General features: G+C 40.3%; 1 protein-coding gene across 2 annotated transcripts in view; it reads right to left on the bottom strand.

Annotated features, from left to right (window-relative positions):
• Positions 1 to 19272: 19272 nt before the first annotated feature.
• The window catches only part of FAM91A1 (family with sequence similarity 91 member A1), a 50301-nt gene continuing 42200 nt past the window's right edge, over positions 19273 to 27373 (bottom strand). Inside the window, exons 21-24 of one of the 2 annotated variants that reach the window (XM_033203741.1) lie at positions 26625 to 26729; positions 25990 to 26113; positions 24354 to 24423; positions 19273 to 22197 (exon numbers count right to left, since the gene is read on the bottom strand). In XM_033203741.1, the coding sequence (XP_033059632.1) occupies positions 22012 to 22197; positions 24354 to 24423; positions 25990 to 26113; positions 26625 to 26729 (485 nt within the window). In that variant the 3' untranslated portion in view covers positions 19273 to 22011. The remainder of the gene's footprint in view (positions 22198 to 24353; positions 24424 to 25989; positions 26114 to 26624; positions 26730 to 27373) is intronic. The other variant, XM_033203743.1, reaches the window with a different exon arrangement.

Here is a 27373-nt window from a genome sequence, read left to right as displayed (position 1 = left end):
CTTCACGGGGCAGCAAGACGAAATAGGTTCGAGCAGGGAAAAAAATGCCAGACGCTTATAACACTATCAGGTCTCGTGAGATTCACTCATTATCACGAGAACACCATGGGGAAACTACCCCGGGATTCAATTGCCTCCACCTGGTCCTGCCCTTGACAAGTGGGGATTATATGGATTACAACTAAAGGTGATTTGGGTGGAGACACAGAGCCAAACCATATCAGCTACCACAGACCACTTTTATTACTAATTTAGCTTCGGGACTCAAAGTGTAAGAGGTTTCTGAAGTTATGTAGTCACCATTCCCTCCTGAGACCACAGGCAGAGCATCCTTAGCAATGCAGAGTAGAGGAGATGGGAAGCTCCAAGGAGTCCAGGATCAGGTGAGTGAGAGGAGAGCGGATGGCAGGCTTGTGGTTGAGGCGTCTCCTCATGAAGCAATACTCAAGGAGAACAGCAAGGACAGATGGGGTTGACTAGGAGACAGGAGGCCCCTTGCAAGGCAGGACAGGGGTGATAGGGTGAGATGCTACATTAGGGTCGGGGCACATGGCCAATTCACCTTTCTCTCATCCTGAGCACCCAAGAAATATTACCCACCAACTCCTCTCCAGCCACATCCTCCTCTTCGTTCCCATGGCCACTACTCTAGTTCAAACCTTCACCACTCACCCTACCCTTTTACAACCTCCATCTCCCTCTATCCTTCTTCCCCCTTGTAACCCCTTAAAACCACTAATCTGTTCTCCATTTTTAAAATTTTGTCACCTCGAGAATATTATATATAAACGGAACAGTGTAGTATTCCACGATATGGATGTGGCAGTTTAACCATTGACCCACTAAAGGACATTTGAGTTGTTTCCAGAATGGGGCATTCTGGATGAATAAAGAATAAAGCTACTACAAACAATAATGTACAAGGTTTTATGTGGCCATAAATGACATTCATTTCTCTGGGACAAATGCTCAAGATTGCAATTGCTGGATCATGTGGTAAGTGTGTCTTTAGTGTTGGAAGACACTGCCATACTCTTTTCCAGAGCAGCTGTACCACTTTAAATTCCCACCAGCGGCCGGACATGGTAGCTCATGCCTGTAATCCCAGAATTTTGGGAGGCCAAGGCGGGCAGATCACATGAGGCTAGGAGTTTGAGACCAGCCTAGCCAACATGGCGAAACCCTGTCTCAACTAAAAATACAAAAATGAGCCATCTGTAATCCCAGCTACTCGGGAGGCTGAGGGACAAGAATCACTTGAACCCGGGAAGCAGAGGTTGCTATAAGCCGAGATCATGCCACTTCACTCCAGCCTGGGCAACAGAGTGAGACTCTGTCTCAAAACTAAAATATAAAATAAAATAAAATAAAAATAAATTCCCATCAGTAATGTATGCATGATCATTTTCTTGCACCCTTGCCAGCATTTGGTGTTGTCACTATTTTTTATTCTTGTCATTCTAATAGGTGTGGAGTGCTATCTCATTGTGGACTTCACTATCTTAGTAATGGCTAATAATGTTGAACATCTTTTCACACATGTGCTTACTAAATGTGTAATGGAAAATGGATAGCCCTGCTACTTGGTTGGACCTGGGATAAATGTGCCTTCTTGAAGCTCTGCCAAATTTCTTGACCCTTGGATTAATGATGGGAAGTGGAAGCAGGTGAAGAAACGAGGGGAGGCTGCCAAAAAGTAGAGACCTAATGATTCCTTACCCATCATCACTAACCCTTCTTTTACACACAGACACAAAATGTCTTCTGTTCAAGAGAACCTAAATGATTGGCAACATGATTGACTGGTTGATTGATTGAAGTTGTTCATTCAAGCTGGAGAATAGCTGTAATTGTAGGTTTCAGAACATTCTGATTTGCATATCAAAAAATCTCCTTTTTCTTGTTTTCTTAAAGTCTTATTTTTATAAGCAGGAGAAAGATGCTATATTATCAAGTGAAAAACTACCATTTAAGTAAGAACTCCCAAGAAAGTGAGAAAGAATCCTGTTGCCCAGGGTTATTTGATGCATTCCAGCACTGTGAAGCTTGAACGTGGCTCCTTCCCACTGCTCTGGTGTTCACGGCAGTTTTAGAAGTAAAGATGAAGACATTTTTAAAAGGCTGCAAAGTATGAACTGCCTTTGGCTTAGACTTCAAAGCATCTATCCGTCTAGTTGCTGTTAGTCGCTCTCGTAAAGTTCTACACAACCAGCTGACTCATAGAGTAGCCAAAATGCTTTCTTCAAAAGGGGAAAATTGCTGGCCTCAGCAGACTGTCCGTGTCTGGAATCTGTAGCATGGATAGGGGTTCAGAGGCAGACCCCCAGGATCTGCTACCGATAGCAGATTCACATCCTCATTAGCACATAGCATTCATTCCTGTGTTGTGGGCTTCTGTGTGATTTCTCTTATCTTCTTTATGTTTCTCTGTATATTCCAAGTTACCCGCAATTATTTTCACAGTCCTACAGATATTTGGGTTAAATTTGTATCCATACTCACTTTGCTCCGTTTACTAGGATACAACATAGGACTAGTACATTTTACTGAGGTTTCTAATTACCAGAGGTGGAGGCATAAGCACCCAGTTAATGAAAGCTGGAAGCTAATATTCCTGGTATCTGAAAATAGAAAACATGGAGTGACTCTTTCCAAAACGAGAAAGAAATCTGCTTTCCTCATAAAACATCATTGCCTCTCTACCCAAAGCAATGAACAACAAGCATTTACTAAGAACAAGATTGTTTATTGCTACGTTTTCTATTTTCTTTATGGTAAAGCCTGGGCAATTCAGAATGGTAAAGGAATGTTGGCTTTTAGCAAATTGGATTTTCTTTGGGGGATGCGAGCAGGGAAGGGGGTCGGCCTGACTTAACAGAACAAGCCCCTGCCTGGAGACGTGGTGCCAGTTCTACGGTGAGGAAATGATGAGAATGCTTAGTCAGGGATAAACCGTACTGCCCAAGGATCCCCTAAAGTAAATTCACTCAAGTAGAAAACCAAATGTCCACTACCCAGTGGCAGCAACGTTTAAACTGGAATTTGCCTTGAAGAGAGAAAGCTAAAAATTATGACAGTATTTACAATAACGAAATGGCAGAAACAATCCATGCGTCTATCAACAGATGAATAGATAATCAACATGTGCTATATCCATATAATAGAATATAATTTCACAAAAAAGCAGTGAAGTATTCAAACATGCTGCAACATGGATCAGCCTTGAAAACAATACATTAACTGAAACAAGTCAGACACAAAAGGCCACATATTATATTACTCCATTTATACAAAATATCCAAAATGGGAAAACCCATACAGACAGAAAGTAGTGGTGGCCACAGGTTAGGGGAGGGAAGAGAAGGTGTGACAGTTTAATGGGAATGGCGTCTTTTGGAGTGGTGATTAAAATGTTTTGGAACTAGACAAAAGTGATCGTTGTACAACATTGTGAATGTACAAAATGCCACTGAAAATGGTTAGTTTTATGTTATGTGAATATCACCTCAATACCTCGATAATAAAACCAGGTTTAGTTTATCTTATAGTTAACAAAATGTGAATTATACAGGCAGCTATTCACTAACTCTTGGAATGAAAAAGAAATGAACTAAGTGTTGGTTGTTGCTTGGGTATAGGTATAGCTTTCCTGAAAAAAATAAATTGGGTGATGGCAAATGCACCCAGTAATGAGAATATCTTTATTTAGTGTCTGACTTTCACATAATGGATCTGGCTTTTCCCCCCCATTTTGCAGAAATATTTGTTAAAGCAAGTTATAGGCTCTGGGTACCCCAAAATTTATATGTTGAAGTCCTAAACCCCAGTGCAACTGTATTTGGAAAAAGGATTCTTAGGGAGGTGTATTAGTCAGAGTTCTCTAGAGGGACAGAACTAATAGGCTAAATGTATATAGAACGCAGAGTTTATTAAGGAGTGTTGACTCACGTGATCACAAGGTGAGGTCCCACAATAGGCTGTCTGCAAGTCAAGGAGCAAGGAGGCTGGTCCAAGTTCCAAAACTGAAGAACTTAGAGTCTGATGTTTGAGGGCAGGAAACACCCCAGCACAGGAGAAAGATGTAGGCTGGGAGGCTAGGCCAGTCTTGTCTCTTCACATTCATCTGTCTGCTTTTATTCTGGCTGCACTGGCAGCTGTTTAGACTGTGCCCATCTATTGGCAACACCCTCACAGATACACCCAGGAACAATACTTGTCATCTTTCAATCCAATCAAGTTGACACTCAATATTAACCATCACAAGTGGTAATTAAGGATAAATGATGTGATAAGGGTAGGGCATTAATTCGACAGGATTAGTGTCCTTGTAAGAAAAGGAGGGGACACTAGAGACATCTCCCTCACCCCCACCACTGCAAAAGGAAATGTCAAGTGAAGACACAGCAAGAAGGTAGCCGTCTTCAAGCCAGGAAGAGAGCCCTCATCCGAAACCGAATTTGCCACCACCTTGACCGTAGACTTCTAGCCCACTGAGCTGTGAGAGAATCAGTTTCTGTTGTTTTTAGTCACCAGTTTGTGCTACTTTGGTACAGCAGCCCCACAAAACTAATATTGCCAAGAGGCAATGTGAGCTAAAATAATAGTTTCTAGGAAGACTTTTGATTGTGACAAGAGTCATCACGCACCAAACCCAGTGATGAAAGAAAAGCTCTGAGGTGCGAAGGTGGCCCAGACTTGTGATAGGGACATCAGGGGGACAAATGAGGCTTCTCTCTCCAAACTATCCCATTGTGCTCCTGCCAGAAGCAGTCAAGCAGGCAGATGGCTTTTCCCAGGAGCATGAAATAAAGAGGAAGCCTGCACTCTTTTGATTTCCTCAACATTGTTCATTTATTCCTCAACTATTTCTTGAGTCTTAGCCTGCACCAGGCACTGTGGTAGGACTTGGGGCACAAAGGGGAACAAAACACATAGCCTGCCTTGAAGGAACTCGTTCTGGTAAGAATAGACAAGGAAAAAGGCAAATGCATTACAGTATGATAAGTATTATGAGACCACAGAGGTAGAGCTCCTGCCTCGGACTTGCACAATCTGGAAGACTGCCTGGAGGAGTAAGCCAGGTGACAAACACACTGCATCTGTGTGACAACAGATGCAGAAACTGAAGGAAGGGTGAGAGTTCAAACAATATGTGAAAAGAGACAGAAACAAGGGATCATGATGCACTCAGGAAACCACAGTGCATTCAGAATGTCTGCAGGACACATTTGAAGGAATTTGCAGGTGGTAGAATCCCAAGGGCTAGATCTGGCCCCCAGCAAGGTAAGGACCTTGTAAATTTGGTTAAGGAATTTGAAAGGAAAGGAGATAACTCACTACTATCTGAGGCAGAGTCCCTCTCTCTATAGGAACTGGTAACAGGAAAAAGCAGAGACCACATGTACTCCATTTGGTAAGGGTAGTGACAGGCAGGAGCTGCACTAAGTTCCAGAAGCAACCATGGCAGAGGTTCTACCAGCAGCATTCATGGCATTTGTGGGTCAATCTGAAGTGTCCATGCCTAGAACTGATGAGTTCTCCAGGCCAGGTCTAAAGCATGATTTAGGATGGAGACCTTGACCGTGTAGCCTTCAAGCCTGGCTCTGCCCTTCTGGGGTCTCAGTGAGTTTTGCAATGTTTGGATTTTTCTTTTGTTTTGCTTTTTCTAAGTCCTCTTACTGTTTAATTTAGCCAAACTTATTTCTGTTTTTTGGAGATTAAAAATCCAAATGGATACATAGCATCAACTTCAATACATTTCCATGGCAACAGATGCAGACAGCCCCAGTAAGTGGAAGGTGAGGGTGGGAAAATCTGTCCACTTAAAAGCATGAGTGGTGTGGGGCCAGGGGCTTATAAGTTGGGCACTGACTGTGCCATCCTCTATTCTGTGCCACACTGTTGACACATCTACCCTCAACAAGTAGCTACCTCAAAAAAGCAAGCGAGCGACGAAGAGGTCTTCCCCCACCCCCAACATCCTTTTCCGCTTCCATCATGACTCAGGCTAAAGACAGATATTAATGCATCAACACAAATACCTACACAATTATATGAAAGGAGGCTTTTAATACATAGAGAAGTATTCTTTCTACATATCCACATATAAAATAGTAACAGCTAATGTTTATTGAGCACTTGCTGTATGCGAGGCACACTTTTTCCATGTATTTTTCCATTTAATTCTAAAAATAATTTAGAGGAGTCAGGATCTCCATTTGCCAAAAGAAGAAACAGAGAAATGAGAGGTTGAGCACTTTGCCCAAGGTCACAGGGAGGGTTGCTCAGGGTAGCCTAGAGTATGCACTGGTAACAAACACTTCCAGAATCTCAATGTATTAGTCTGTTTCACACTGCAGATAAAGACATACCCAAGACTTGGAAGAAAAAGTGGTTTAATGGACTTACAGTTCCACATGGCTGGAAAGGCCTCACGATCATGGTGGAAGACAAGGAGGAGCAAGTCACATCTTACATGGATAGTGGCAGGCAAAGAAAAACGAGAGATGGTGCAGGGAAATTCCACTTTACTAAGCCATCAGATCTTGTGAGACTTAATCACTATCATGAGAACAGCAAGGGAAAGACCTGTCAATATGATTCAATTACCTCCCCCCAGATCCCTCCCACATGTGAGAATTCAAGATGAGATTTGGGAAGGGACACAGCCAAACCATATCACTCAGTGATTAAAACAACAAAGTTTTCTCACTCATGCTACCCTCCATTCATCACAAGTTGCCAGGGGGTTCTGCTCCACAGCATCCTCATCAGGGACCCAAGTTGATAGATCCTCTGCTATTGCAGCCTCATCTGTGGGAGTGACAGACGAAGGGAATGAGCAAATTGTGCACTGGCTTTTAAGAGACTTCTCCCTGGAAATGACATCATCACTTTCACTAACATCTCATTGGCCAAAGCAAGTCACATGACCAGGTCTAACTGCAAGGAGATGGGAAGTAGAGTCCACCATGTGCCAGAAGAGGAGAACTCTTAGTGGGCAGCCCTAATGACTACCACTTGGTGGAGCCACAATTTGAACGGAAACACAATTTGAACCCAGCCACAATTTTACTCCACTGCCCATGACTCCACTCTCCCTTTCTCTCCTTCTCTCCCCAGCTCTCTCCTTTTCATTGCCAATTAACCCTCTAGAGACAAAAGAAATAGAGAATAAATAAGATTCTATTATTTGGGTCCTTCATGCCACACCACATGTAAATTGGCATAACTAAATGACTCGCACATTTGTTCTTAGACTGATGTGACAATCATTAATATATTGCCGCAAATGTCTAACCATCACTCAAACTCTGATTTTAATGCATCTTATTTTCTAAAAGCAGCCCATTAGGGATATGTTGCATAAGTCTTTATAAAAAATTGACTCCTCCCGCGTCCACTAAACCATACAAAGTCATATAAAGTCATTTTAGGTCATTTATACTTCGTAGCTATTCATTTGATTGAATTTTCACTACTATTTTAAAAAGCAACATTGGCTGCTCAGAATACATTTATTTGACATGCTTGCATTTTCCAAGCAAAATTCAATCATCTGTTTAAATCTTACAAGGTAGTTCTGTTTCAAGGCAATATGAAAAAGAACACCGTAACTTTAACAATAAAAGTAACCAAATGTAGTTAAAGATATATGAGATAAATAATGCCAGGGATATACACACCTCACAGGTATCTCACCATGTACCTCTAGGGAATTGAGAATTCTTTAGTAACCTTCTTTCTACAAAGATATTGCAAACAGGCAGATTGCATTTGTGGCCAAGGTTTCTACGACAGATATACCCCCTGTACAGCTTTTTGTGGACCATTCTCAGATTGTCTTTCTCAACCATCATCAGACTGGGATTTTGTAACAGTTGGATTGTAGAGATAATTTCTTCAGAATAACCACGTTCACTGAGGCGGAAGTAGAGTTCCACTCTGGTTGTGGCTCTGAAGCCCTGGCTCCGGGCTGCTCCACATGACTTCATGGGGCGTAGTGGCAACAGCTTGGGTTTAGTGATCACATGGACTAGTTTTAAGCATGTACCAGCTAAGCCACTGACCCAGTTTGGCAACAGTTTTCTCTTTATTGGAATGAGGGCGTCACCTTCATAGGGTTGTTTCAAGGATTAATTTGGTAACCTAGGTATGGACTCTACCTCGGGGATGACAAACATGTTTCAGTTATTGCCGATTCCAACGTCTGGAGCACTGTATTAAGAAGGATTCTGATGAAACGCATCTGGGTTCCAAGGAACGTCTGCTGAACTAGGGTGGTGCTAGGGGTAGGATGCTGGTAGCCTAGGAGAGTGTGTTTTCTCTTTTCCTTTTCTCTCCACACTGCTAGAGTATTCACCAGGACCCTCTCAGTGCCCAGAGATTTCCACTCAATTCAAAAGCTTGAGTCAAAATGAGGCTTCATCAGAAGGATGCTGGATTATCTCAGAGAATTGGAGAAGAGCTGCAGGAACAAGGAGGGCAAGTCCAGTGACCTCAGGGACAAGAACTGGTAACAAAAATCATGGCCAGGATGTCAGGATGCACTCTCTCCTCCTCTTCCTTCTCCCCTCTCCCCTCCTCTTCCTTCTCCCCTCTCCCCTCCTCTTCCTTCTCCCCTCTCCCCTCCTCTTCTCTCCCTTTCCTGACCCTGCTCTGCTTGGCTTCACATTCACTCTCTGGGCCTCCAGCTCCTCACCTGCAAGTTTTGAGGGACGGTCCCCAACCAGTGATCCTAAGACACTCGACGTGTCCTGTGTCAGCCCGAGTTCTCTCGCAGTCCCCTTTCTACCTGTCACACGCAGCCTTCATGGCGGCCCTACTGGACATAGCTGGTCTTTGGAGTAGGTCGCTGCCATTTGTTAATGAGACTGTCCTCATTACTGCTGGCGGTGACCTGGTTTTTCTCATTGGTGGCTGGCACAGGCCTCCCTCCTCTGGTACCAGCCTTCCCTATTGGGCTTGTTTGAGATGCCAGTTATTGTTTCAATGCCGAGCCCTTATGGCTCCCTGAAGCCCAGACCATAGCTGCAATGACTGCCCTTTTCTAGATTGTTGGCATTTGGCAAAGCAATTGTGTATCGTGTGCTTCTCCAAATAATAAGTGACTAGGGCCATTTTTAGTGACTGCCATCCAGTTCTGCAGAAGTCACAAGAAAGAGCAACTTAAATAAAGAAGCTGGCAGGACCCAAAGGGTCAGGATCTATGGGTTGACCGCCAAACAACCAGCCTAAGTTTTCTTTCCTGGCTGCATTTTGCAGACTGAGACCATCAAACACTGTGCAGCGGTGGCAAGAAGGGATAAAAGCTTGGCAGTCAGCCAGCGTCACTGGAAGCAAAGGGAGATCTCTACTGGTGCACATTATATCCCTGGTTTAACAAGTGCCTTTTTTAGTTTAAATCACTACTGTTTGAGTGACAGAGTGCTAAGATGGTTTCTGCGGATTCCAATAATCCCATAAAAAGGGACTCCATGTATTCTCAAGGAAAGGGAATAAATCAGCAACTGAAATCATTCATTCATCCACTTCCACATACTGTTCTAGATGGTGAAGATGCAGCAGAGAGAAAAGCGATGAAAACTGCTGGCCTTATGGAGCTTACATTCTACGCGGGGAGGCTAACAATCAGCAAGACACAGAAGTGAAACACATGCCATACCAGGCGGGGACAAGTGCTAAGCAGGAGTGGCAGGGCAGTTGCAAGAGGAGGCTTCAGTCAGCGGCTAGCTGTCTAGTTTCCTAGGGCTGCTGGAACCAAGCGCCACAAACAGAAATTGGTCCTCTAAGAGTTCAGAAGGCCGAAAGACTAAAATCAAGGTGTCAACAGGGTCGGTTCCTTCTGGAGGCTCTGGGGAGAGTCCCTTTGCTTTATGCCTCTGTGTTAGTCCATTTTCATACTGCTAAAAAGAACTGCCCAAGACTTGGTAATTTATAAACAAAAGAGATTTAACCGACTCACAGTTCTGCATGGCTGAGGAGGCCTCAGGAAACTTAAGCACATGGCATAGGAAGCAAGACACCTTCTTCACAAGGCAGCAGGAAGGAGAAGTGCTGAATGAAGGGAGAAGAGCCCCTTATGAGACCATCAGATCTCATGAGAACTCACTATCACGAGAGCAGCATGGGGGAAACTGCCTCCATGATTCAATTACCTCCACCTGGTCTCTCCCTTGACACGTAGGGATAATGGGGATTATAATTCAAGATGACATTTGGCTGGGGATGCAACACCTAACCATATCAGCCTCTCTCGCAGCTTCTGAGGTTCCCATAAATCCCTGGCGTTCCTTTGCTATTGGCAGCACAACTCTATTCTCTGCCTCTGTCATACACAGCCTTCTTCCCTGTGTCCCTGCGAGTCCTCTCCTTTTCCTTCAAGAACACAGTCATTGGATGTAGAGCTCACTCTACTCCAGTCTTAACTAATGACATCTGCAAAAACCCTATTTCCAAATAAGGTCACATTCCGAGGTTCCAGATGGACATGAATTGGAAGTGGAGGCAGGCTGGGGGTGGGGTGAGGTTACATGACTCTACCCCAATACTGCAACATTTTATTTTGTAAAGACCCAAAGTGAGGAAACAATCATGGTATCAGCCGGGAGAGAGTATTCCAGACAGGGAAAAGAGGGAATGCCAAGACTCTGAGTGAGTGGGTGCCTGGCAATCCCTTTGGAAAGGAAGTGAATAAAATAGAGACTCCTCTGGGTTACGCTGTGCAGAGTTGTGGGGATTCGAGGGAGAAGGAAGATGCTACACCTTCCCCATCATCGCCACCTCTCCATCTGAAATTAGAAGTAATTTTCAGAATAAATCAGGTAGAAAGAAGAGGCAGAGGATGCTGAGTAGACCAACAAAATGGCCCACCTTAATCATGCCACCCAAATTCATTCAAGTCACTTTCCGAGAACGTTCCCATGGTATCCTACATGCAGACACTCCCGGGATAGGGCACTTTCCCCTGGAAGTGTGTTCACCATCAACCTGTCCTGTTAAGTCCTGATGTTCTCCAAGTTTCCGGGTGAACTCACCAATGGGTTAACAAGACGGGGGAAGGAGTGGTGGGGAGGTGAAGGGAGTGGGAATATAAATGAATTCTGCTTAAGAAAAATCTATGCTAGGCTCATGCAAATTGAGAAGTCCCTGATAGAAACGACGGTTAAAAAGTGAAATACTGGCTGGGCGCGGTGGCTCATACCTGTAAATCCCAGCACTTTGGGAGGCCGAGGCAGGCAGATCACAAGGTCAGGAGATCGAGACCATCCTGGCTAACATGGTGAAACCCCATCTCTATTAAAAATATAAAAAATTAGCCAGGCATGGTGGCAGGCACCTGTAGTCCTAGCTACTCAGGAGGCTGAGGCAGGAGAATCGCTTGAATCCGGGAAGCGGAGGTTGCAGTGAGCTGAGATCACGCCACTGCACTTCAGCCTGGAAACAGAGTGAGACTGTCGCAAAAAAAAAAAAAAGAAAGAAAGAAAGAAAAGAAAAAGTGAAATACTGCCACCCACCGGAAGAGAAAAGGCTGCAAACGGAAGGAAGGACAGAGATGAGGGCTTTCCAAGCTGCTATAATCCCCAGATCCTAAGCTGGCAACAGAAACATTGGCACCTTGCCAGAGTCCTCACCCCCAACAGGCCAGGGAGTTGGACGGTGACATTTTTTAAACCAGCGATAAGAGATAGAATTTTTAAAAAAAGTTTAATTGGGTAATTGTGCCCTCTTGGTACTTCTCTTAGTTGATTAACAACACCGTTGTAAATCAATGGTGTTGCTCGAAGAACAGAGAGCAGCAATAATGTAAAGATACATTGCTATTTCAAACTTCTGCCTAGAATTAAGTGGATGCCAGCTTGGAAAACTAAAACTATGAATTGGTTTCTCTCTTAGGTAAAACAGACAAAAACAACAAAACACTTTAAAGAGACTTAGAATTTACAGAGCTTTGTCCCTTTTCTCAGACACTAAGAAAAATCACACATTTGATGATTTAAGCCTAAACAATGAGCCTCGTAAGATTTATTCAGACCAAAGTTCATTATACTTTAATCTGGAGAATTTTGTATTAAGAAAATGAGCGAATCATTCATAGACTTTATTTTAAAATAGAACAACTTTTATTTTATTCTGTTGGGATTAGGATGCCACTAATCTTCAAGATCTTTGAAGACAATTTACTTGGCTGGAGCTCACAGAATACAAGGTATATTAATAAAGAAAAATTTTGCCAACATTTAAAGTACAAAATACTTGATATATTTTTAAAAACTAACTTAATTTTCCTGACTAAATTCTAACTTTATTTCTGTAAAGTGGAAAAAGCCAGAGATCAAGCTTCACATAGAGTATTCTAAATTGTTTCAGGTGTTGACGTGTGCCTGTGCATTTCTGTTTTTGTGTGTGGGTAGGGATCACTGGGGGAAAAGTGCTGCATGGAAATGCACCAAAATGTTTATCTCTGAGTAGCAAAGTTATGGTTGATATTTTCTTCCTTTTTTTTTTTCATTTTGCAATTTGTCTATATCGAATGCTAATTATTTCACAGTCAAAAGAACTCTGTAACTTAAGCTTTCTAAAAATAAAAAACTTAAAGTAATTGTATAGGCCATGGCTGATGGCAATTTTTAAATATTTGCACATTCCTAATTGCTGAAACAGCCAGAATTGAAGGTGAACAGTTCTCAAACATTTTGGTCTCAGGATTCCTTTACCAGCTTACGAATTATTGATTATCCCAAAGAGTGAGTTATAACCATTGTTATTTACTGCAATAGAAATTAAAACTGAGAAAATGTGTTAAAATATTTAATTTAGTTAAAAATTACAATAAGCCCATTACATCACGTTACCTAAACAACATATTTTATGAAAAATAACCATATTTTCCAAAGCAAAAGTAACTTCATGAGAAGAACAGCGTTGTTCTACATCTTTGCAAATTTCTTTAATGTTTGGTTGACTAGAAGACGGGGATTCTTATCCACTTCTGCATTTCATCTGTTGGGATACGTGATTTTGATTGACATATGTGAAGAATATCTGACCTCATAACAAATACGTATTTGGAAAAGGGAGGAATAATTTAGTAACCCTTTCAGATAACTCTGGATCTTTCTTTTCTTTCTTTCTTTCTTCCTTTCTTTCTCTTTTTCCTTCCTTCCTTCCTTCCTTCCTTCTTTCTTTCTTTCTTTTTCTCTTTCTTTCTTTCCTTTCTTTCTCTCTCTCTCTTTTTCTTTTTCTTTCTTTCCTTTCTGTCTCTCTCTCTCTCTCTTTTTTTTTTTTCTTCAGAGTTTTGCTCCTATTGCCCAGGCTGCAGTGCAATGGTGCAATCCTGGCTCACTGCAACCTCTGCCTCCTGGGTTAAAGCGATTCCCCTGCCTCAGCCTCCCAAGTAGCTGGGATTACGGGCATGCACCACCACGTCCAGCTAATTTTGGAATTTTTTAAAATTATACTTTAAGTTCTGGGGTACATGTGCAGAAAATGCAGTTTTGTTACATAGGTATACACATGCCACGGTGGTTTGCTGCACCCATCAACCTGTCACCTACATTAGGTATTTCTCCTAATGCTCTCCTTCCCCAAGTCACCCACCCTCCAACAGGTCCTGGTGTGTGATGTTCCCCTCCCTGTGTCCACGTGTCCTCATTGTTCAACTCCCGCTTATGAGTTGAAGATGTGGTGTTTGGTTTTCTGTTCTTGTGTTAGTTTGCTGGATAAAGAAAATGTGGCATGTATACAACATGGTATACTATACAGTGATGAAAAAGGATGAGTTCATGTCCTTTGCAGGGACATGGATGAAGCTGGAAACCATCATTCTCAGTAATTTTGTATTTTTAGTAGAGACAGGGTTTCACCACGTTGGCCAGGGTGGTCTCGAACTCATGGCCTCAGGTGATCCACCCATCTTGGCCTCCCAAAGTGTTGAGATTACAGGCGTGAGCCACCACGCCCAGCCGGATATTCTTTTTTTACTACACCACTGTAGGTGCACTACACATTCATGTCTGTCCCAGGCCAAAGGTGGGGTGGAAGGGAAGTCTAATCACTGCAGTCACAGGGCACCCAGGCTGATGAGGCACCCATCATCTTAAATGTTGCCAGTCACCTCCCTAGAGGGAAAGGAGAGTTCTAGAGGATCTCATATTGGTAATTAAATCTTTTGTCCAGAAATGACACCATTACTTCTACTCACCAATGACCATAGGAGTCACTTGGCCACATCTAACTACACAAGACTGGACCTCCTACCATGGCTCAGGAAGGGCAACAACTGGAAATAGTTGGTAACTAGTCCTAATGGCCATCACAACTGTATTTCAAACGAATTTTCATAATTATATATGTGTATATATATATATATATAACAATTAATTGTTGGAAAAGGTACCCAAACCGAAGCGATCTGATAAAATTAAAGCCACATCCTTTGCCCTCCCAACTGAATCGAACACCCTCCCCAGAGATAACAACGCTAGTGTCCATACTGAGTCCATGAACTCTCTCAGTACTTACTCTATTCAAGACCAGATTCACCATCCAGCAGCAAGGGTGGTTATCTGGCAACCTCTTCCCAGGGTAGTTCCCAGCCAATGACTGAGCCAGAGGAAAGAGGATCCAAAGAGAGTAGGAATGAGATGGGCACTCTATGTCCAAGCAGAAAGCAGAGATGGCCAAGTGGAAGGTAGAGACAGCTGACAGGCATGCCATCCCACAGGCATGCCAACCCTCTGATCCCCGAGGCTCCATCCAGCACATCCACCACCCCAGTGCCAGTGGCTTCCTCTGAGAGTGGAACTGCTGTCCCCCGAGGAAAGAGGAGGGAAGGAAGGTGGCGAGCCTGTGCTTTCCTTAGGGAGCCCTGAGTGTCCAGGACAGGACTGCCCTCACAGGCCGTCCTAGTAGGAAGTTTATTGGTGTGGGAGGTCCACATCCTGGTCCCACGGCTCTCCATGCAGACTCTGCTCCTTCCCTCTTCCTTCCCAGGCACTACTCCCCAGCAAACCTCCCGCGCTCTTAACTCTGTCCCAACATCTGCTTCCTGGAGAACTCGACCTGTGACAGGAAGAAAATTAGTCCATGTCGTATCCAGAAAATATTTTATCTCAGGTTGAAGATTTTCTTCTGACTCAACTTACAGAGTTCTGGCAGGAGGTTTCATTTTTATTTAGTAGTCATTACCAGTTTTCTTTTTAAATCTTCTGGGGTTGGTGTCATCCTTTAAAAAGTCTTTTTGTATGCCAAACGTATGAAAAAAAACCACCTGTTTCCACTTTTATGTTAACATTTTAAAATATTTAAACCTTGATCCCTCTTAAGTTTTTGGTGTAAGGATTGAGGCAGAATTCCCCCTATATTTTCTCCAAATATCTGCCAGTTATCCCCAAACCAGTTACTAAATGATCCACAGACATTCCTGGATACCAATCTGAAATGCCACATTTGGATTCTCGTGTATTTAGTTCTGGTTTTTAGTTTTCTGCCTGTATCTGAATAATCTGTCTGTATCTGAATTAGTACCATACCGTTTAATCACTTTAGGCTTATAATACATTTAATTACACCTGCTGGGATATTTTTAGATTTTTCTTTTACCTTTAAGTCTCCACTGTTTCTTCTTCCAGGTTGAGCTTTAGAATCATTTTGCCAAGTTCCAAAGTTGAAAGACGAAAACAAACAAACAAAAAACCACCCACTGGTATTCGGAAGGAAATTGTGCTTAATTCATAATATATTTAGGGGGCATTGATAACTTGACAATATTGAGGCTGCCTCTCCAAGAACAGTTCTGCTTTTCTACACATTCAGGTTTTCTTTTTTGTCCTTCAGGAGTGCTTGAAAGTGTTCCTCAAGGATATCTTGCAAATTTCTCACTAAGCTTCGTCAGGTGCTGTGATCTGAATGTGTCCCCCCAAAATTCATACATTGAAATCATAACCCGGCCGGGCGCGGTGGCTCAAGCCTGTAATCCCAGCACTTTGGGAGGCCGAGACGGGCGGATCACGAGGTCAGGAGATCGAGACCACCCTGGCTAACACAGTGAAACCCCCGTCTCTACTAAAAAATACAAAAAACTAGCCGGGCGAGGTGGCGGGCGCCTGTAGTCCCAGCTACTCGGGAGGCTGAGGCAGGAGAATGGCATAAACCCGGGAAGCAGAGCTTGCAGTGAGCTGAGATCCGGCCACTGCACTCCAGCCCGGGCGACAGAGCGAGACTCTGTCTCAAAAAAAAAAAAAAAAAAAAAAAAAAAAAAAAATCATAACCCTCAACTTGATGGTATTACGAGGTGGGGCCTTCGGAAGGTGATTAGGTCATGAGGGCAGAGATCTAATGAGTGAGATTGGTGCTCTTATGAAAGAGGCTTGAGGGAGCTCATTTGACCTTTCCACCGCATGAGGACACATTGAGGAGATGGCCATCTATGAACTGGGAAACAGGACCCTCATCAGACCCTGACTCTGCCAGAGCCTTGACCATGGACTTCATAGCCTCCAGAACTGTGAGAGAAAAATGTTTGTTGCTTCTAAGCAACTGTGGACTTTTGTCTACCTGAACTAAACTGAACAAACTAAGACATCCAGTATTTCACTTTATTTTATATTTATGCATGGGTACATATTTATTGAGATTTTTGTTCTATTAAGATGTCTTTCTTTCATTATATATATAATTTTTGCTATTAAGGTAGCTCTTTTCTTTCATATCAACAATATAACTGGCTACTTAAGTGTCTGTTTCTAATGTTTCAGATAACTTTTGCATCTTCCTAGTATACAAGTATCTGAAAAATTGTAGTTTTTCCCCAACCTTTTAAATGTGACTACCTCTTATTTTATTCTTTTGCCTAATTTCATCAGCTACTAATGACAATGTTACATGCCTAGTAATGGTTTGGTGGGGATACTTGTGCTTTTATGTCCTGGGAGACTACTGATTCCAGAAATTCAGAGTTAAAAATGATTCTGAATTGTTTATAGAATAAACTATGTGGTATCCAAATTCTGCCTTAAAATAATCTAGTGGTTGGGGAAATAGTATTGTGTGTATGTTTATACACAAACATAGATACACATATAAGTAGTCTGTTTTGTATATATGAAATGAGGGGCTAAACATGAATCACTGTGGAAACTGGGTGGTGGATGCATGAAGCTTCACTATACTATTCTCCCTTCTTTTGTAGATGTTCCTTAATAAAAAGAAATAAAAACATGAGGCTGGGAGGATTTCTGCTTTGAAAATGTTTAAGAACTTTCTGCTCTTCTCCTCTTGGCAACCACCCACTAAAACCACAAGGAGAATGATAAACAGAAACAATCACTGATAAAACTACGAGGGGTTTGTAATCCAAACCACAGGACATGAAGACGGAAAGCAGATACCTGCAACTGGAAGATGGCTTTGCAGAGCACAGGAAGAGGAATTTAGCAGAAAATAAGAGTCCATTATTAAGAGAATTTAATTCCCTAAATCCCACCTCTTCCCCATCCAGCTAGGATACTAAGGGAAAGCTGAACCAGAGAGGCTGAAATGGAGTGAGGCACAGGACTGGAAAGTGAAAACACTGAAGCTGTACCTGTGTTCTTTTTAAATTATAACATGTTTTATATATATATGTGTATATATATAGAGAATGTTTAAAATATATATATAAAATATAACGTTAAATTTAAATTATAACATCCATTTAATGGATGGTTACAGTATTTTCTAGTTTTTGGTGCTCCCAGCTGTGCTGGGAGTGCTCCTTACTGACATGTAGGCTTGGGTACAGACTGCGGAGACTTCATTTCCCTCCCCAGATCCCAGAATTTTGTAGCTATACTTAGAATGCCTGGAAAAGGAAGCCAAAGGCTCCCTCCTTGATGTCTCCCTTAGCCTAGGAAGAGCACAAATATCCCACATTATACCGTTATTACGGACATTGCCTGGACCCATGTAACACCTGCAGATCATAACAGCTGGGAGCACCAGAAACTAGAAAATATTGTAACCATCCATTAAATGGATGTTTTAATTTAAAAAGAACACAGGTATAGCTTCAATGTTTTCACTTCTGAAGTGTATCTAAATATCTACATATAAATGTAACACAATCATTTGTTCATTCTTCTAAATTTTTAATTGATTTTTTAGAGCTGAGGTCTTGCTATATTGCCCAGGGTAGCCTCAAACTCCTGGGCACAAACGAGTTCTATCTTCAGCCTCCTGAGTAGCTGGGACTGCAGGTGCACGCCATCATACCTGGTCTCCTTTCTATTGACTTTTGGATTGTTTCCAACGTTTTGCTACAATTACACATGATGCTGCTACTTGCCTCTTAAGACTTTCTTAGGATTAGAACTGCTGGACCTCAGGATATGCAAATGCTCAACTTTACAAGATTGTGCCAAACTGTTTTCTACAGAGCTTGAACCAACTTATAACTCACCAGCAATAACAATTTATAGCTCTCTCAGCTCCGAGAGTCTCACACATGTGTATATCTGGGGATCTATCTTAGAGCTATTATATGGTATATGCTTTGCATCAGTGACCAGCAAATGGTGCTGCCTCTCCAGGTATTCTCCATAGCCGGAATACACAGGCTCAGCAATAGAAATGGGAGGATCTTACAGTGGAAAAACCTAGCAAATACCATCTTACCCAATAAAGAAACATCACCAGTGATATTGACATCATGTATCCTATGATATGTTGTACTGGTGGGAACGGCACATCACCTTTGTAGTATCCTTTCTGATAAAACATAGCCTCAATCTGATCACACAGAAACATCAGACAAACCTACACTGAAGGACGTCTTACAAAAAAACTGACCGGTACCCTTTCTAATGTCAAGGTCATGAAAGACTGAGAAACTGTTACATATATTGGAGGAGATTAATGAGGCACTGATGACTAAATTCATGCGATGTGGTATCCTGGACTGGGTCTTGACAACAAAAAGACATCAGCGGGAAAACTAGTAAAAGCCAAATCAAGTATACAGTTTAGAAAATACTAGTACCAGTGTTAATTTCTGAGTTTTCACAGACCTGCCACAGTTTACAGGTGTCCACATTAGGGGAAGCTCAGTGACGGGTACAGGGAACATCTATCTTTGCCACTTTCTATAAATCTGAAATTACTACAAAATAATTAAGTTTTTTGTGGGTTTTTGTTTGTTTTGTTTTTTTTAAGTATAGGAAAGCCACAGCACCAAACCATGGTTGTATTTAAAATTAAGACAGGAACTTTCAGAAAATTAAACACATTTTCATAGTAACTTGATCAACACCACAGTTTATTTGTAAACATGTTATATGTGTCAATAATCAAATTGACAACACTTTATAGATTTCATTGTATAATATTAACATCCTAACAGAAAACGATCCACTGTACTCAAGTTACAGTTTGGTATTTTAAAATCCTTAAATACAAATTGTATTTGAAACACTGAACACAAAAAAGAAACATGAATGGCAGAGAAAACTGAAAACATCAAGTAAAAGAAACCAAGATTCCGTCCCCCCACAAGAAATATAAAATCATCTGATTACACAATTTAAAAAAGAAATAAAAGGAAATCAGATATTTTTTAATGATATAAAGTTGCATTTCTTCAAACCCATTTTAGACGTGAAATTGTACCATATTAAATTCTATGTCTTTTTTGATATTTGTTCTTTTTTTTCTCTTGGTTTCTAAAGAATGTTTGCCAGGGTTTAAATTACATTAAAGAAGTGGGGAAAGAAAGGAAGGAACGTGGTAAAAAGTCAAATGAAATTAACTATTTGCAAAATAATTGGATATAAATTTTTCATGAAATTTCTTTGGCAAGTAACAAAATCTGCATTTTCAATTTACCTTTTTGTTGAAATGGATCAATACTTGTAGGAGTTAAGAGATTACATGAGTTAATGTATAAGTAAAACAAAGCCAAATTCACAAAGCAAAGCGCAAATATCAGTTTTTCACATTTTGCTAAAAGCTCTAAAAATGCACTCTCCCTCCTTAAGAGTACGAGAGGTCTTCAGCTCGGAATCAGATGACTGCTCTTGCCTCATTCAACACAAGAAACCAGAGGGGACCCCATGGTTTTTCAGTACTTTCCCTAAAATTCATGATCACTATTAGGTTCTATTTCTTCTTCCTTTATCTCTCAAAGGAAATATAGCAGCAAAACACTCCCATATTTTAGGCTTTAAATTCATAAACAACTGGGTTCACTGCCAACAACTACAAATGTTCAATTGTTTATTAGTGTACATGTCATTACAGTTGGTTTAGATGGTTAATATAGTAATAAATAAAATAACTACATTCAAACAAAGGAAATTAAAATGAGATTAAAGAGCCCTGATCAAAAAAAAAAAATACTTACAACTTTCAGCTGAAAAACTGTGAAAGTTACATACATACATACCTAATGGCACTAGGAATGTACAATATCAATTATTGAAAAAATAAGTGAGTGACTCAGAGTCATAAGAAATTATTTAATATTAGTATTTTTTCTTTTATAGACAAACATAACATACACATGGTTTCTACCTTCTATAAGACAAAGTAGAAAAAACGTTACTGCATTTACCTCAAACACAGCACTGACTGTGCCACAGATAACATGGTCCAAAATATTCAATTCTATAGATAGGCCATGGTATTGAATGCATGGTTAAGTTTTAGGAAAGGCATATATTTCCAGAAGTAAGTATGTTAAATACACAAATATCTATAAATAACAAAAAGTTATCAGCAAAAACGTTTAGGTTATAACATTCCCAAACTTCCTAACATTTTAAGTGTTTTAGATATATGTTGTCTGACCAGTTCGTGTGGTTACAGTTTTAAACTAGCAAACCATTACCCTATAAGAGGAGCTAAACTAAACTATAACACTGCACAAACTTCCCAAGGAAGGTAACTTGAAAAGTCTAAAAAGTGATTCCAATTATTCTAATTAACATTTGAGATGCTGAAAGAATCAATGACTCAAGAAACACTTTGAAATAATTCCATTTTTCTTTATCATTTTCTAAAAAAGTACTCACACAAATTTAAGATCCAGATTGTTTAAGAGTATGTTTTCAAAGTAGGTTTATCACTAAAGCATTCTGATCCAAAGACATAGTCTTAATGCTTCCAATATGTAATTCTAACCTAAAATCACAATCCTTGGTTTGAAAACATCAAAGCTAAGAAACAAAACAATAAATCAGGGTGAAAATGTGCAGCAGCTATAGCTACAAGAGTGGAAAATAAACTCTATTTTTTCCATAAAGACTCTATGAAAATATAAAGCCCAAAGTCAGTGACAACAGAAGCCCACATATAAATGGTGTTTAAAAATAGAAAGTTTTCTAAAGCGTCTCATGAGATGTCAATGAATAGTCATAATCTGAGTTAAGACCTTAAAAATCAAGGTTAAGTTATACATAACTATGCTGATTTACATACCTTCTACAATGTCCAACTGACATACATAATTTACAGACACCCACAGGAATTCATAATGCCCTATCATATCATCTCTCAATACTGGATGTTTATTGTTTTATAGTTTTACTACTTTAAGTACCAAGAAGCCTTTTCAGAGGAAGAGTTCCATCTCTTCCCTTGATCCCCCAAAGTATAGGTAACAAAATATAAAATTAAACAAGATTTATGTTTGATAAACTAACATATAAAATTACCATTGCAATTTTCATAGTGACTGCTTATAAACATAACAGTCATCATAAAGCCTATAAAGTATATACTTAGTTTTATAAAAGAAATGCAGATTGTCTCAAGGTAAAAAACATAGTGCTGGCTGCTAAAAGCACTTTGTTGCAATAAGATGTGCAATAATGAGCAAAACTTCAGAAAACATGAATATGTTCCCCAAACTTTTTAATATTAGTTAAGCAAGAATTGCACTGCAGCAGCAGGATGCTTTTTAGTGGCTGACACTATAAAGCTAACGTTAAGAAAGAAAAAAGGCAGAAAGTGTGAGCAACAAATGGTGTAACCAAATTATTGCAAATGGAGATTAGCAATAAGAAGTGAGGAAGGTGATCGTCCACTCCATTCTGATAAGACACCATCTTTAAATATTAAGTTTTTCGCAGGAAGTGGAACACCCATGTCAGCATACGATGACTGTGAAAGCAAACTTGAAAAACCAGGCTCTGTGTGAATATCCAATGTTGAAGCACCTTCCTAAAAGATCAAGAAACAAGAGAAATGATATTTAATACTTTACCAAAACCACTTAACTCATGAGAAAGAGAGACCTTGATTACCTGAGAAGTGTTAATGGATTGCAAAGCAGTCCAGGAGATGCACAGATAGACACTGTGAGCCCAAAGCAATCAATGACAGGTATGAATATGTGCAAAAATGACTAGCAAAGTAAAACTGTAGTAAGTCCTTTTAAATAGAAATAAGAGGCTATGAGACTGTGGAAAAAGCGAAAGTTCATTTTTAGAAGACCTGACCTACCCCAAAGTGTTACCTAACAGGAGAAAAATCTCTTTAAAAAAAAAAAAAAAAACTTAACAAAGGCCAGGTGCAGTGGCTTGTGCGCCTGTAATCCCAGCACTTTGGGAGGCTGAGGCGGGTGAATCACTTGAGGTCAGGAGTTCAAGACCAGCCTGGCCAACACGGTGAAACCCCTTCCTACTAAAAATACAAAAAAAATAGCTGGGCATGGTGGCAGATGCCTGTGATACCAGTTACTCGAGAGGCTGAGGCAGGAGAATGGCTTGAACCCAGGAAGCAAAGGTTGCAGTGAGCTGAGATCGTGCCACTGCACTCCAGCCTGGGCGACACTGTCAGACTCCATCTCGGGGAAAAAATAAAACAAACAAACAAAAAAACCTTACAAAACACTAAGCACCAGAATAATCCATCTACTCCACGCTTCTCAGATTCATATACTCTGCACAGATCTCTCCCCAGGACTCCAGGCTCAAACATCCACCTATCTGACACTTCGTTTCAGATGCTTCCCCATGCACTCTATACTTAGCATGCCCATCATTGAACTCTCAAATTTTTCCTTCACCTCTTCCTCCACAGTCTTCTCTGTTCACATATCCAGCTAATCAAGAAACACAAGAATCATTCATGATCCCTCCCCTTCCTTCCCTTCACAGCCCTAATCTTTTCCTCACATTTAATCACCATCAAGTTTTATCAACCTATCTCCAAAATATATCCAAATTAGTTTACTTTATTAATTCACTATGGCCAAGGCCTTCACTGCCACAACAGACAGCCCAGTATTGACAGAATTTTGAAATTTTTCAATTTATTGCATCCTTATAAAATTTCCATTTTTGCCTATTTTTATAAAATAGTCCATCAGAAATAACATCTCTCCCCCGTTTAAAAGTCTTCAATCACTTCTCTTTGCACTCAGTGTAAAATGCAAGTTCTCTAACATATGCCAGAAGGCCCTGCACACCGTGCCCTGGCCCTCTTCTTCAGCCTCACCTCTTGCTTCTACCTCTCTTTCATGAGGTTTCTGCCACACTGGCCTTCATTTGTTTCTTTGTTCACTGGACATTTCCCAGACACAGGACGTACAGATCTAAGTTCTGCCAGAATATTCTTTTCCAACTTTTTGGATTCAGCTTATATGTTATCCTGTACCTACTGAAATTAGTTCTACCTGCAGATTTCATCTTAGTTGGCTCCTTCAAAGTACTCATTAAAATATTTTAGAACTTATGTATCTTAATATTTATCTGATTACCGTCTCCCACAACACTCTAAGGTCCATTAGTATTTTACACATCACTGTTTCCACAGCACTCAGCAAAGAGTCTGGCATAGGTCAGGGTCAAGCATTTACCAACTGAATGAATGAAGTAAAACTCCAAAATATTGATTTCATAATGTTGAATCAGATATTCTGAATAGAAACATTCTATTCTAAAAGTTTACCTATAAATCAAATCTAGAATATTCTTTCTTTCCTTGGGGACGGGGGGAAGACAAAAAGTCCAGAGCACTGGCCTTTGCTGCCACAACAGACAGCCCATCCTGGCAGCGGAGAATCGCTTTAGTTATTGGGAAGTGCACTATAACCAAAAACTGGCACCTAGCATGGTACACAGCCCATAACAGACACTTAACACATTTCTGTTGAATAAAGCAAAATCACAGAACAAAGATATCAAGCTTTGGTCTCCAAAGACCTGGCCAGTGAAATGTGCAAGTAAATTAACTTCTTGAATCTCAATGTCTTCATTTGTACAATAAAATTAATGTTTATTTCATATCTTGCTGCTGTGGTGATCAAAAACAGAAGTGTTGTGCATACTTAAAGCTCTGTACAAGTACCATTTGGACTTTTTGGTTTTTGTTACCTGGAATGAGTGAACAAAGTTAAGGACTTGCAGAGAGAGTTTTCTACTGGAATGTAAGAGGTTTTGAAGGCTGGAAAAAAAAAGGCAAGAAAAAGTTTAAACATAAAGGCAAGAATGAGTTTCTCATAAGAGTTTAATTTTTAGCAATTTAAATGCATCTATACATCCTGACCATTCACAAAACATTTTTAAAAATGTTTCTTATCAATGAAATTTTTGCTAGTTTTAACAATAGGGAGTAGTCATACATCAAAAGTCCATTTTGAGCCGGGCACGGTGGCTCACGCCCTTAATCCCAGCACTCTGGGAGGTCGAGGTGGGAGAATCACGAGGTCAGGAGTTCGAGACCAACCTGATCAACATGGTGAAACCCCGTCTCTACTAAAAAAAATACAAAAATTAGCCAGGTGTGGTGGTGCACGCCTGTAATCCCGGCTACTCAGGAGGCTGAGGCAGCAGAATCACTTGAACCTGGGAGGCAGAGGTTGCAGTGAGCTGAGATTGCGCCACTGCACTCCAGCCTGGGTGACAAGACTCCGATTCAAAAAAAAAAAGGTCCATTTTGAAATAAAACATATAATGTAACTAAAATCAAAGTTATCGTTTTAAAAAAATTCAACTATTAGTAAACATAAATGTGAAATGAAAGAAAACTTTTCAAATGAAGATATAGGCACTCTGAGGAATGACAACTACGACATAACCTTCAAACAACCAAAGTAATTGCAAAAGACAGCCTGATAACAGATTAAACACACACCAACCCACCTAAATATTTTTCAAATATGTAAGTCAGTAAAAATTATAGTGGTAATCTTTAAAGTTCTATAGTATTTCCATTTTTTATTTATGTATATTATTTTGTTTTCAGAGAAGAGACGCTGAAATTGTCAACTGAGTACTCTTCATTTTCTGATAAAAGCCACATTACGCCACTTAAATGAATTATTGTCCAACTTCATTTTCTGAAATAAGTCAAGAAGATCTTGACTTGTGGATTTCACCTCTCCAAGCCACCTATCGTGACAATTAGATTCCATTATATTCTTTCCTGCTAACCCACTTTGCCTCAGAACCTTTACAACATTGCCTCTTAGCAGCTACTCACAATGGATCTGTGCTGGCATGTAAGATAAAACCTACATGTCATCTTTAAGGAAGAATACATACTCATTTTAGAAAATGTAGAAAGTGAAGCAAATTTTGTAAAGTCACCATAATTCCACCTCAAAAACCAATCACTATTAACAGAATATAACATGAGTGTGTGTATGTTAGGAGTGAGACAAATGCAGAGACATTTTCTGCAGACATACATTTTTTAAAACTTAGGTTCATACTCCACATCGGCATGCCCATTCCACCACACCCTCACCTCACGTAGATTACTAAATAAATATAATCAAAACATGTGCCCAAAATGTTTGCCTGTGACTAATTTCTGATCTAGTGAAATTTAATTTTGAAAAATACAGCAAAACCCTTAAACTAGTGATCTCTATTCAATCAACAAATATATACAGAACAATTACTGCGTTCATGTGTGGAATAAAAGAAAGTAAAGATATAGTAACTATTCGCTGACAACTTAAAAACTGATATGAAAATATGACAGTGAATATAAGCAAGCCCTCACCTCTCTTTTCTGCAAAGGCCATGTGTAGCAATTTTCCTACAAACTTTCCGGTTTAATTCAGAACTGAACAGTGGAATTCCAAAGCACAGCTCAAGAGGAACCCAATCTGCTTCTGTTGTGGCACCTAAGAAAGGATACATAAATTTACTTTTTTATCATATATATTATATATAACTGACAAGGGTTTCTTAACCTGAGGTTCATAGATTACTCCTGCCCCACTGATATCTACCAGTGGGCTTGGCAGGGGAGGAAGAAATTGGAGGGGGCCAGTTAATCTCTAAACAGGACAGGCATATTTTGGGTATAAACGTGTCTGAGAAGGTACACAGCTTTCATCCAATGTTCAAAGTAGTCATTTGCCCAAAAAAGAGTATTGTAAGACATCTGTAAGATGAGAGAATGAATCAAAACATTTACCACAGGAATAAGGTTATTAATAAGTTATTTTCAAGTCATAATTTTATAATACTTGAATTATTTTTCTAAGTATGTAAAAAGGCTTCCTAGAAAACTCTTATTTAAAAGTCTATTATGAATAATAAGAACAGACAAATGGCATGCAAATATCTTAACATAAAAGTTAAACCTCAGAAATTAGTCTAATAAAATTGCAAAAAGTTTTAGCACCATACCAGAGGTTTGCTTTGTTGCTGACTCTATAGCTGCTTCCTCAATGACCATTTCAAATGACTCTGTACTCCCATTTACATCTGAGCCAGAAGCCAAATCAGGTTCTCCTTACAATTAAAGTACACACACAATATTAGGATTCTAGCAGTTAGCAGAAGCTGCCAATAAATCAGTCTTAACATGGAAAAGACTTCAGACAATAATGATGATGATAGAAAGAAAATGCATAATCCTTGGCTTAAAGAAGTGGTTTTAAACAGGGGAGCAATTTTGATCCCCAAGGGACATGAATGAAGACACGGATGCTATTCAACGAATGCTAAACATCTGACCATACACAGGACAATCCTCCACAAAAAAGAATGATCCAGCTCAAACTGCACATAGTGCTGAGGTTGAGAAACCCCAGCCTAAAGAAACCAAAATTCAAAAAGAAGGACACAGGTTACTGAAGCCATTTGCACCCCTGTGGAAATACATAGCCTGCTTATGTTATTACTCTTCAAAGTTCTTTTCTGACTCATATCTTTAGCACAGAAGATCCTCCAAGACCCCTCAGACCTTACCTACTTCTCTACTCTGATCTTCTACTACTATATAACAAATTCTTTCTTTTGGCCACAGTGAACTACCGTTTCCTAATTCCCTCTGCCTGAAAGGCTGCCATCCTCCAAAAACACATTATCTTTTGTCTACCTAACTCTTCAATTTTCAAAACTCAAACTTCACCTTCTCTAGGAGGCCTTCTCTG

The sequence above is a fragment of the Trachypithecus francoisi genome, unplaced genomic scaffold (genome assembly GCF_009764315.1).
Source record: "Trachypithecus francoisi isolate TF-2019V2 unplaced genomic scaffold, Tfra_2.0 Lachesis_group7, whole genome shotgun sequence".
Lineage (NCBI taxonomy): Eukaryota > Metazoa > Chordata > Mammalia > Primates > Cercopithecidae > Trachypithecus > Trachypithecus francoisi.
This window is presented reverse-complemented; position numbering and strand designations above follow the sequence as displayed.